At 41.6% G+C, this 11,905-nt stretch overlaps 1 protein-coding gene across 1 annotated transcript; it reads left to right on the top strand.

Annotated features, from left to right (window-relative positions):
* The first annotated feature begins 424 nt into the window (after window positions 1–424).
* LOC124637926 (inhibitor of nuclear factor kappa-B kinase subunit epsilon) lies at window positions 425–7,240 on the top strand. The gene is made up of 6 exons (XM_047174659.1): window positions 425–1,443; window positions 1,527–1,754; window positions 2,801–2,936; window positions 3,906–4,057; window positions 4,122–4,687; window positions 6,158–7,240. The coding sequence occupies exons 1-6, from the start codon at window positions 697–699 to the stop codon at window positions 6,462–6,464; spliced, it is 2,136 nt and encodes a 711-aa protein (XP_047030615.1). The 5' UTR covers window positions 425–696; the 3' UTR covers window positions 6,465–7,240.
* The last annotated feature ends 4,665 nt before the right edge of the window (window positions 7,241–11,905 follow it).

The following is an 11,905-nucleotide window of genomic DNA, read 5'->3' as shown; positions in this document are numbered from 1 at the left end:
AGACAAAACTGTTGATCATAACATTTTTTTATACTAACAAGGTGTTAGAACGAGACACGCGGCCTCCGTTATAACTATCCCTCTCGGCTCGGATTTGCTCTGTGTATTATGCAGCCAATTTAGTACCTTATTGCGTTGGAATAGAGTTTATTTTCGTAAACATATATTTTGATAGTGCGCAATCTTGTTTGTATATTACATCTATGCTCACACCACATTCAGTGTTGCCAAGTCGGATTTTGGAAACTGCGTATTACATGCGAGAACCGACTAACAGAAATCAAAATTTCTAGAGCTACAATCGACTGCTACTGCTAAATAATAATTTACAAATTATCAACATCTCTAAATACCTTAACGAGAGAAAGTCAAAGGCTGAACTGCGAGATGCCATACTATCAGCAGACCAACACATAGTAGTCTGTGGCCTGGCAGCCGCAGTTTGGTATTTTGGTGTCATTTGTCATGATACGAATGAAGTTTTATTTATTTTTGCAGTTTATTGGAAAGTTGATTTTATTTATTGAAAGTATTCAAATTGAACATCACTTTTGTATTGCATTACACAACTACGAGTGCATAGGTTATGTTATGGCTGTAAGAGATCACTTAGACTGCTGTGCATAAAATACTCTTACGGAGTTTGAAATCCTCTTTGAACATTTTGTAACTGTATTGCACAAGTAACTTTCAAGAATGTCCTTCTTACGGGGCTCCGAGAACTATGTGTGGTGCACGACTAGCGTGCTCGGAAAGGGCGCTACAGGCGCCGTGTTCCAGGGCGTCAACAAAAACAACGGGGAACCCGTGGCGGTGAAGACGTTCAACCAGCTGAGTCACATGCGGCCGCACGATGTGCAGATGAGGGAGTTTGAGGTGCTCAAGAAGGTGAAACACGAGAACATCGTGAAACTTCTTGCGATCGAGGAGGAACAGGAAGGCCGCGGTAAAGTGATCGTGATGGAGCTGTGCACCGGAGGCAGCTTGTTCAACATACTCGATGACCCTGAGAATACCTATGGTCTTCAAGAACACGAGTTTCTATTAGTTTTGGAGCACTTAACAGCTGGCATGAAACATTTACGGGATAATAACTTAGTGCACAGAGATTTAAAACCAGGAAATATCATGAAGTATATTAATGAGGATGGAACTACTACATATAAGCTCACAGACTTCGGAGCAGCCAGAGAGCTGCAAGAGGAGGAACAGTTTGTGTCTTTGTACGGTACTGAGGAGTACCTACACCCTGACATGTATGAAAGAGCAGTGTTGCGGAAACCAGTGGGAAAGAGTTTTGGTGCTACAGTGGACCTGTGGTCTATCGGCGTCACATTGTACCATGTGGCCACAGGCCAGCTGCCATTTCGACCATATGGAGGTAGAAGAAATAAAGAAACTATGTTTTATATTACTACAAAGAAGGCATCTGGAGTCATTGCAGTAAGTATTGTAGAAACAAATTATCTGTGAATATTTTTCATTTATTCTAACACTTATCATAAATTATGAACTAAAATTTTCAGGGAACCCAAACAACTGAGAATGGGCCAATAGATTGGGCACGTGACCTGCCACCACACTGCCAACTGAGTGTAGGCTTACGGAAGCTCGTGACTCCTCTTCTCGCTGGCCTACTGGAAGTGGATCCTCACAGGATATGGACTTTCGAACGGTTTTTCTCTGAAGTTCAAATAACGACATCCACAACCCCTGTACATGTGTTCCATGTTAATAAAGCAGCTAGCATTAAAGTAAGGAAATATAGTCACTATGGCTTATGTTGTAGATAGTCTAACATGCCAACATTGAAAGAATTTTCCAATCAGATTAGTAGTTGCAGAGCCAATAAAAAATATCTTCTTCTAACATCTTTATAGTCCAACCAAAGGTATATTATTGGCTGAAGCTGAAGACAAATAATCAACAATCACCACAATCTTCTCGTGAAGCAGAGGGTTTATAAGCTCTTAGGGTCGGTTCATATCTGACGGAAAATGCGTCGAGCGTATCGTAAATGTTTGATCGACGCACTAACGCATCATCGGTTAGGTGTGAATGATTGAATGTTTTACCGTATATTTGTCAGTTCTGGCGTTACGCGACCGGTAATACGCGACGCATATTCCGTTAGATATGAACCGACCCTTAGTAATTTTGTTCAATATTGTGAATAAGCAACAATTAATATTATATGTACATTATTTGTAACTAGCTTTCGCCCGCGGTTTCACCCGCGTCCCGTAGCCGGATGGTGACAAAAACTCCTTAAACCTTCTTCCGAGTCTAAGTTACCTCCCCTCTAATTTTCAGCCAAATCGGTAAAGCTGTTTTCATGTTATTTCGTGGCAACGGAAAGCGGGTTTCATTTTTATATATACAGATTACAACCCCGCCAGATTGCTGCCAATGTCTTTGGACTCCCTTGGACACTATAGTGATTCCTGCAGTGGGAGTGCAGATTGCATGGCACAATACCCCAATATTAAAGACATAATTTGTTGTGTCATTGTCACTGCTGGGGTGCCAGCCGTTTTTAAATTCGTTTTGTAATTGCTCTCTTTAATTATTTGGAAATATTTATTTTTAGCTGTTGTTGTTTGCAGATTAATAAAACCTGTTATTTTATTGATGTTTACAAAGATAGTTTTAAGTATGGAAAATAATAAAAACCGCCATCTAGGAAAATTAAAAACTCTTTGTACAATTCTAAATGTAATTGTATTAATTTACGAGTAAACCCCCGCCGCTAACGGAAACGGCTATGTAAAACTGGAAGTGATGCACGTGTTGTGGGCAGGTGTTCCTGAAGCCGGAAGAGAAGTACGAGCACCTACAGACGTACATCTGCGAGCAGACGAGCGTGGTGGCGGAGTCGCAGATCCTGCTGCACCAGGACAAGCTGCTGCTGTCCGTCGTGGACGACAGTACGCTGGGTGAGCCGCGCTCCTATAGCTCGTCTAAGCTGAAATGACGCGCCCTCCTTATTTATTAGAATTTTACATCTTCATTATTTGATCTTGATATGCAGTGGCGGCGTAGCATCGGGTGTCAGCCGGGGCGGCTACCTATTGAGCACCCCAAATTTTTTTTTATGAATTATTTCTAAACGCATAAACCTACCATCAGTGCCGTGTGTATTTTTTTTTAATTATGGGACACAAAAGTACCTGACCAGCTTATAAAAAAAACCACCATAAAGATTTTTTTTTTATTGTTGATTTCAGGACTCTTTTAAATTGAAATTAAACTCAGAATTAAGTGGTGACTCAAGTTTTTGTTAGATTGAGGACTCAAAAAGTAGGCGCAGAATAAATTCAAATTTTTTTTTTCTAACTTTAAGGAATTCATAGTAATCAGTCAATTTATTGTAATTTTGGATCGAGCGGGCGTGCGGCAAGGACGCAGGTGGAAAAGAAAGGTGACAGTCGGACTGTGTCACCTCTCTCAGTCCCGTGGCAATGTCTCGGACCTGCTCTGCGTCTGGTAGTGAACCTAGGTTTTGCAGATTACGTGGATGGTCCCTTTTGCCCGTGCCGCGATGGCACCCGCCCCCCCCCCCCTCCGCTACTATGTAAATATCGAAAGCAATACTTGTTCAGTGTAGGAGCGTCGACTGTAACGTGGATCTAGTTGCGTGACGACACGGTTGACGCTAACTGTACGAAGCAGCACTGGCGTATTTTATGCAATTATATGTCCGGTCTCTCAACACACCAGTTGGACAAAAAATCCGCGTGACTCATACCAACAAGAAAATAATAATAAGGGCATTTTTGTTAAAAGTATGTATTGCGTTTATTTTGTAACGGACTATGTCCAAAACTGTATCTACTGAACACCCGCAATCGATTGAAACTTTGTGTCCTCGAGCGATCTTTTTTACGAGTTTTTGTGTGGTGTAGGAAAGGACTACCCGGAGACGACGGCGGAGGAGCCGCTTATGCTTTTCAACAAGAACAACAACAACGTGAGCATGGCGCCGGAGCCCGACATACCCAAGTTCCCCGTGTTCCCCAACATCGTGTCCGTCGAGAACGACGCCAGCCAGGCCAAGGTAAGCCAGCCGGGCTCGGGCGGCGGCCTCCGCCCCCGCGCCCGACTCACGCCTCGGCCCGCAGACGGCGTGCAGCGTGGGCCACGCCATCAAGCGGCGCGTGGAGGCGGCGTGCGCGGCGTCGCTGCTGTGCGGCGCGTGCGTGTCGCGCTGGGGCGCGCTGCTGGCGGCGCGGCTGGCGCGCGTGGCGGCGCGGGCCGACGCGCTGGCGGCGCACGCGGCGCTGGCGCTGGCGGCCGCGCGCGCGCTGGAGCGGGCGGCGCCGGCGCGCGACGGCTGGGCCGCCATGGCGGCGCTGGTGGCGGGCGAGGCGGCGGCGCTGCGCGCGGCGGCGCAGGCGCTGCTGGCGCGGCACGCGGCGCCGGCGCTGCGCGCGGAGTTCGACGCGGCGGCGGCGCCGTGCCCGGCGGAGCTGCGCCTGCACGTGCGCGCGCGCACGCTGGTGGAGCGGCTGCGCGACTCGTGGCAGCACCTGGTGCGGGACCGCGCCACGCGCTCGCTCACCTACAACGACGAGCAGTTCCACGTGCTGGAGCGCATCACGGTGGCGGAGACGGGCCGGCGCGCGCGGGCGCTGCTGCAGCGCGCTGCGCCGCTCGCCCGCGCGCGAGCTGACGCCATCGCCGACTGGTACGATGCTACACTTCATTCATTTGTTGTTGGAAAACGCTTCGCCCCTTTATCATTCGTGCTACACCGAAGAGTGCAGATTGCAATTATAGGTAGATGTAGACGCCCTGGTACTTAGCTGCATCCAGTGAGACTGGAAGCCGACCCTAACATAGTTAAGAAAAGGCTCGGGAGACGATGAGATATCTCTATAGGGTCTCTATTTTATTTATTCCTTTATTTCAGGCAACTAGGGCCCATAAAAATACAAATATACATACATAAAATTATCCATACATAACAAAGACATTAAAACAACAAAGTTAAACAGCAACTGAAAGTTTATAAAACCCACAAAGCGATCGATCCGGAAAACAAACAAGAGAGCTCGTGCTCAGCAGCCGCGCTTGCTACCACTAGACTAACCAGCCAGTCTATAATAGTTGGTCTATAGCATGCACAGTATAGCGACTATAAAGGCTCCAGCAGACCGGATGCGTATGCGTAGACGTAAGCGTAGTCACGCGCGTAGTTACGGCGTAACCATGAGTTGTAATGTATGGAAATGTATGAGACAGGCCACACCGCTTGCGTAACGACGCGCGTGTCTACGTTACGCAAGCGGTGTGGCCTGTCTCATACATTTCCATACATTACAACTCATGGTTACGCCGTAACTACGCGCGTGACTACGACGTGGTTACGCATACGCATCCGGTCTGCTCGAGCCTTAAGGGTTCCTAGTGGACTATGCAACCCTTATATCTATGTCTGGCTGTTTGTCCGTCCACGTATAGTTTCAGAGACCGTTAGCACTAGAAAGCTGTAATTTGCTACCAGTAATTATATGTATGACAAAGTGATAAATTAACTTTATTATCTCCCGAGCCTTGTCCCAAGTATATATATTGGAGTCGGCTACCATTCTCACTGGATGCAGCTGAGTACCAGGAGCAACTGCCTATCTGACTTCCTCAACTTAGTTACCCGGGCCACCCAATACCCCTTGGCTGCACTGTGTCAGATTAACTGGCTTCTGACTACCTGTAACAATTGCGAGGAAGTTCAATGGCAGCCAGGAACTCTAGGTTCTGGCTCAACGTGCCAACCGAAACATAGTCATTGGTGTCCAAGATATACTTAGAAAGTACATACAAACTCAGAAAATTTGCATTGGTACTTGCCTGACCTGGAATCGAACCCACGCCCACATACTTGAGAGGTAGGTTTTTTACCCAGTAGGCCACCATGACTTCATCATTCACGCAATGCAAAGTTACCACCGAAAACCTAACACACATAACCGGGCTAGTTGTTGCAAAGGAGAAAACCAATCACTGTACTTTCGCGCTCTTAATGGGGTCGGTATGAGTAATAACCGGGAAATTACGAAACGCTACACTACTTGGTTGGACACGCTCTTGATCGATTTTTTAAAGTTATTCGATGGATGAATTGAATGCGTGTGGCTCATACGTGTCGATGTGAAAGGTACAAGGTGGCGCAGACAGTGTTCCTGCAGACGCAGATCCTGGACAAGGACGTGTCGAGCGCCGAGCTCAAGCTGCTGACGCTGGCGGCGCGCGTGCAGGACGCCGAGCACGCGCTGCGCGACGCCGGCGACGCGCAGGCGGCGGGCGCGGCGCGGCCCGAGGCGCGGCCCGGCGCCGGCGTGGGCGCGCGCGGCGCGGGGCTGCGCGCGCTGCTGGCGGCGCACGACGAGCTGGCGGCCGCGCTGGCGCCGCACGCCGCGCTGCTGGCGCGCCTGGCCGCGCTCACCCGGGACGTGGCGCCCTAGTGCCGCGCACGACCATAAAATGAATAACTTATTCACTAAACATTCGTCGGACATCAATCTTACCCATACACAATATCTAATGTTGCAAAAAAAAATTGACTGAAAACACAATCTGATCTCAAAATAAACTGTATTGCAAAAAAAAAACGGGCACCAAAACCAAATCAGAGTTTTGAAGACTTTACGTATGTTTCAAAATGTTTTAATGACTGGCATATGTGGAACGTAGAAAGTTCGAACCTTCTACCAGGAATTAGTCCAAAATAAGAATTAACCACTCTTTAAAACTGAGATTTCGCACAGAAGGCCCTGTTTTTTGCAAAACAGTGTATACAATCTTTATGCATAAGAAAACATTTGCCTCTTTCAGATAATACATATCAAATCATTCCGTGTATAGTACGTACGAGTTATTAAGATTATAATATACAGTTTACAGGAAGCACTGACTGTAATAGTTATTGAGGAGAGTGAGCGAGGTACTATACGCTATTATTTGAACAAACGAGTACTGCAGGTTTTCACTAGTAGCGCCCGCTAGTCCAGGCCGGCAAGCGCGTTACACACATAACGCGGGACACTGGTGGCACAATCTTGTTGTTTCATTTTGGGTATAAACTTTAGAATACGAAAACGTAATTTCGAACTCCTCCGGCGTCCTTTAATGCGGAATAATATAGGTATAATTATCGGCACGGATAATGAGCTCTCGGCGGAAGAGTGGGGATCGCTTTGCGCACCATACACTTATGGCAATAAAAACACACACCCTTTTATTATTTATTTTTTTCTAAGTTCCCTATGTAATTTTATACTGGCTCAATAATTTAAAGAAAGATTTTATATTGATTTATTTAATTGAGAAATGGAAATTGGGATGGAATTAGGTAATCAAGTGTTTCTATTTTATAACATAGGTTAAATTTTCTAGTTTGACAAAGAAAAACTACTACCTATGTACCTTGATACTTTTCTTGTTAACATTTTTGACCTCGAATTTAATTTATTCTTGAAATGAACAGAAAAACATATTAGGATAAAAATAAATAATGGTATGTACGAAATGTTTCGAGCAATTGATAATGAGTGAATTGAACTGAACATTGAGTTGGACTTCGGGCTACTTAGCGCTGTTAAAATTTGATGGGGTCGGGATGTGTTGCTTGGTAGTTTCTTGCGCCACTTTTCTTTCCTGTAACATGAAAAGTGGGCGTTTTGGAGCTTCCTTTTGTTGTTTCTGATGTTCAAAAAGAACTGATAAATCAGCCTTATTTAAATAAACGGATTTAAGTTTGAATAATACTAATTTTGTGTTTGGTCAATACCAGATTAGTGCGAGAGATAAACTCTATTCGGTACTCTTTGTTCAAAAGTTCTCAAGCTCTCTTGTGCTCTGAGTGCTTAGTGCGAGTTTTCGTGAATTTTTTTACGGACTCACATGAGAGCGCGTATACTAAGATTTGTATGCAGTGTTGCCAACTTAGTGGATTTTCCACTAATACTGGTGGTTTAAGTCCCCTATTTAGTGGCGAAATGTTGAAAGTACTGCGGGTCAAGTAGCGAAATGTAAGTTTTGTGGTACAACTTTAAGGAGTTACTATGGAGATTTGAAGTCTCACGGAATGTCAAAAAAGCATCTACAAAACAAAAAGGTGAACGACTACTATATAATTACATTAAGTACTCATTCATTGGTCAAATGCGTAACTAAACAATTTGTGAAACTACTACGCCGATTATAATTTGTGAAGGATTCGGATCGGGTCGGATGAATTGCTAAACAGATGTAATGCTTTGTCTGTTTTAATTTTCTATCGTTGCCGAGTTACATCTTTGGATGATTAAATTGTTTTAGGTTACAATAAAATATAAACAATATTTTTTTAGTGGTGAATTTGGTGATTTTAAGTGTGGGATAAATTTTTGTTAGTGGTTTTCTGGTGGTTTTAAAAGTTGACTCTGGTGGTAAGCTTCTACAACTGTTGGCAACACTGTTTGTATGGAACAAAAACAGGTTCCAATTTTTGACACTAGGTGGAGCTGTTTTTGTTCCATACAAATCTTAGTATACGCGCTCTCATGTGAGTCCGTAAAAAAATTCACGAAAACTCGCACTAAGCACTCTGGTGTCTGTGTCGCGAGGTGACTCACGCCTCCGAAACCTAAAAATAACGTGTGCGTTCGCGCAGCGGAATGTTGTTGAATTTAAAGATTTTAATTATGCAGATAATTAGTGTAAGACGTCCTATAATTGTGTATGGTAAATAAAAATTTGTGTATGCAGCCACTGTGGAGAAATTCACCAAAAACAGATTCCGCTGGGCGAACGTTGACGAACGTTGTCCTGGCGGAACTTTTTTTAATCCATAGACTTTAGAAGAAAAGAGATGTGTCCGAAAATTAGTGTGTATTTGTGTATAATTGATTATGTATGAATGAAATCAGTGCATGCATAAACTTCGGAGAAATTCAATTTTCCGCTACGCGAACGTTTGGCCATTAACTAGTTTTCATATAAAGCGCTTACATAGAGAGCTGTAGATTTTTACATACGTTGTTTTGAATTGGTTTATATTTGTTTAAAAACCAGATTTAGAAAAAGTCGTAGGGTTTAAAAGATAAAAATATAAACGTAAAATACACTTATTAGGTCTTAGTTCTTAAAGTATGCAGTTTGGGGTCTAGATTTTCACGTTTACACAAACCTTGTAAGTGTCTCCAACATGTTGCCAAGTATCAATGATGTTCCGTTAGTAATTAAAAAGTTATAGGATATTTTACCATGAACAGATCACTGTTTACAAAGCAGTCGAATATCACGACGTTCTAAAGGAATTGCATGGTAAAATGTATGCCAATAATTAGTTTAATCGTTCAACTATTCACTTGCAAAATTTCATGTCATTAAATTCAGTAATTAAAGAAAGACAATTATAATACTGACGGAGCATCGAAACCCTACATAATCCGACCAAGTTCGGATAGCTACAAAAAAGCGGCCGTGCCATTGTCTAAGCAACGTTCTTAACTTGGTAGGTTAGTATTTATTAATATGGTACAGTTGCGAACACAAGCGTTAGGAAAAAATAAAACAATTGCATTTCTTGAATCAAAAATATTTTTTTAATAATAATGCCACTATCTACGATAGAAATAAATCTTCAATTAACAAGTACTTCTCTATTTAAATATCCGTGTACAAAAATATTTTTATTATTATTACTTACATAAATTACTTGACTACGTGATTAAAAATAACGTTAATAAACGTTACGTATTTTAACTTAAATGTCGTAGATAGTGGCATTATTATTAAAAAATATTTTTCATTCAAGAAATGCAATTGTTTTATTTTTTACTAACGCTTGTGTTCGCAACTGTACCATATTAATAAATATACTAACCTACCAAGTTAAGAACGTTGCTTAGACATATGGCACGGCCGCTTTTTTGTAGCTATCCGAACTTGGTCGGATTATGTAGGGTTTCGATGCTCCGTCAGTATTATAATTGTCTTTCTTTAATTACTGAATTTAATGACATGAAATTTTGCAAGTGAATAGTTGAACGATTAAACTAATTATTGGCATACATTTTACCATGCAATTCCTTTAGAACGTCGTGATATTCGACTGCTTTGTAAACAGTGGATCTGTTCATGGTAAAATATCCTATAACTTTTTAATTACTAACGGAACATCATTGATACTTGGCAACATGTTGGAGACACTTACAAGGTTTGTGTAAACGTGAAAATCTAGACCCCAAACTGCATACTTTAAGAACTAAGACCTAATAAGTGTATTTTACGTTTATATTTTTATCTTTTAAACCCTACGACTTTTTCTAAATCTGGTTTTTAAACAAATATAAACCAATTCAAAACAACGTATGTAAAAATCTACAGCTCTCTATGTAAGCGCTTTATATGAAAACTAGTTAATGGCCAAACGTTCGCGTAGCGGAAAATTGAATTTCTCCGAAGTTTATGCATGCACTGATTTCATTCATACATAATCAATTATACACAAATACACACTAATTTTCGGACACATCTCTTTTCTTCTAAAGTCTATGGATTAAAAAAAGTTCCGCCAGGACAACGTTCGTCAACGTTCGCCCAGCGGAATCTGTTTTTGGTGAATTTCTCCACAATGGCTGCATACACAAATTTTTATTTACCATACACAATTATAGGACGTCTTACACTAATTATCTGCATAATTAAAATCTTTAAATTCAACAACATTCCGCTGCGCGAACGCACACAAAAATAACTAGCTGCTTTCCCGCGGTTACACTTGCGTTATGGGACGCAAGTGGGAGGTACTACTGCCCGTAACCGGATAAAATATGGCCTATGGGTTTAGTAGGGGATAATGTAGGTTCCCAACAGTGAAAGGCTTTTTCAAATTGGTTCAGTGGTTTCGTAGCCTGTAGGGGTACAAACAAAGTAACTTGCAAACAAAAATATTATTTTCTCTTTATTATATTATTTGTATAAATATGACTTTATGTAAGCATAAAACATTTGTTTCCTGTAAGTAGTATTGTATAAAACTGTTTATTTTATAAATAGCAATAATTATAATATAATACAGAAAATCATTGTTTTTTATTATTAAATTAAACAATAAATATTTATGATTTGGTTTTATTTCTAGATAATCATACAACTAAATAGTGGAATGTTTAACATAATTATAAAACAAGCACAACTACCTGTAACAATAATTGAAAATTACGTAAATTCATATTTTACAAAGTTTATTTTACTTTTCTTCTGTACAAAAATAATGATCTCATCCACATAGTCACTTATAAGGCGAGGGGTATCTCTCGAGTCTCGCGTCACTGCCCACTATTTATTGCGCACGTCAACTTTCTAGTTGTATGTAGGTGTAGTCAAATACGTTTAAAAAAACATCGAAGGGATTTTACAAAAACGTCATACAAAGTATATTCTAGATAAGAGAAATCTCCTAAATGTTGTCAGTACGTAAAAAAAGTATGATATAGATGTGGGTATATACATCAGAGCAGTGATGCACTTTATACCCAACATTATAAATAGGAACGATACATGGATTGACAATCGAGGGAATTTAGTGAACCCATTAATGAAATACATCTGGGGCCCGATTCTCCTAATTTTACTTAAGCTACCTTCGATTGACGTTCGACTCGATTCGACTGAGATCCAATCCCGACTCGATTACGATTGAAGCGTATGTGGTATTCCGCTATTTTTTCTTTGAAATAAACGTTTTTATCCTTTTCTGTCATTCAATAATGAACCATTATGTCTGCAAATGATTTACGATTGCAAAATGATTGTACAGCAAACTACCGTATAGACCAAAATCATCAAAATAGCAGACCAATCGGACACCAATCAAATGTCAATCGAATACGATTGGTCTTTTATTAGTAGCAGAATG

Source organism: Helicoverpa zea, chromosome 17, assembly GCF_022581195.2.
Source record: "Helicoverpa zea isolate HzStark_Cry1AcR chromosome 17, ilHelZeax1.1, whole genome shotgun sequence".
In the NCBI taxonomy this organism is placed as follows: domain Eukaryota; kingdom Metazoa; phylum Arthropoda; class Insecta; order Lepidoptera; family Noctuidae; genus Helicoverpa; species Helicoverpa zea.
The sequence above is the reverse complement of the archived record's forward strand: the minus strand, read 5'-3'. Positions and strand labels throughout refer to the sequence as shown.

Bases quoted from the DNA above. Each gene is read 5' to 3' on its own strand.
- LOC124637926 (XM_047174659.1), top strand. From the start codon at position 697: ATGTCCTTCTTACGGGGCTCCGAGAACTATGTGTGGTGCACGACTAGC. The intron at 1,444-1,526 runs GTAAGTATTGTA...TAAAATTTTCAG, and splicing joins AGGCATCTGGAGTCATTGCA to GGAACCCAAACAACTGAGAA. The intron at 4,688-6,157 runs GTACGATGCTAC...TCGATGTGAAAG, and splicing joins GCTGACGCCATCGCCGACTG to GTACAAGGTGGCGCAGACAG.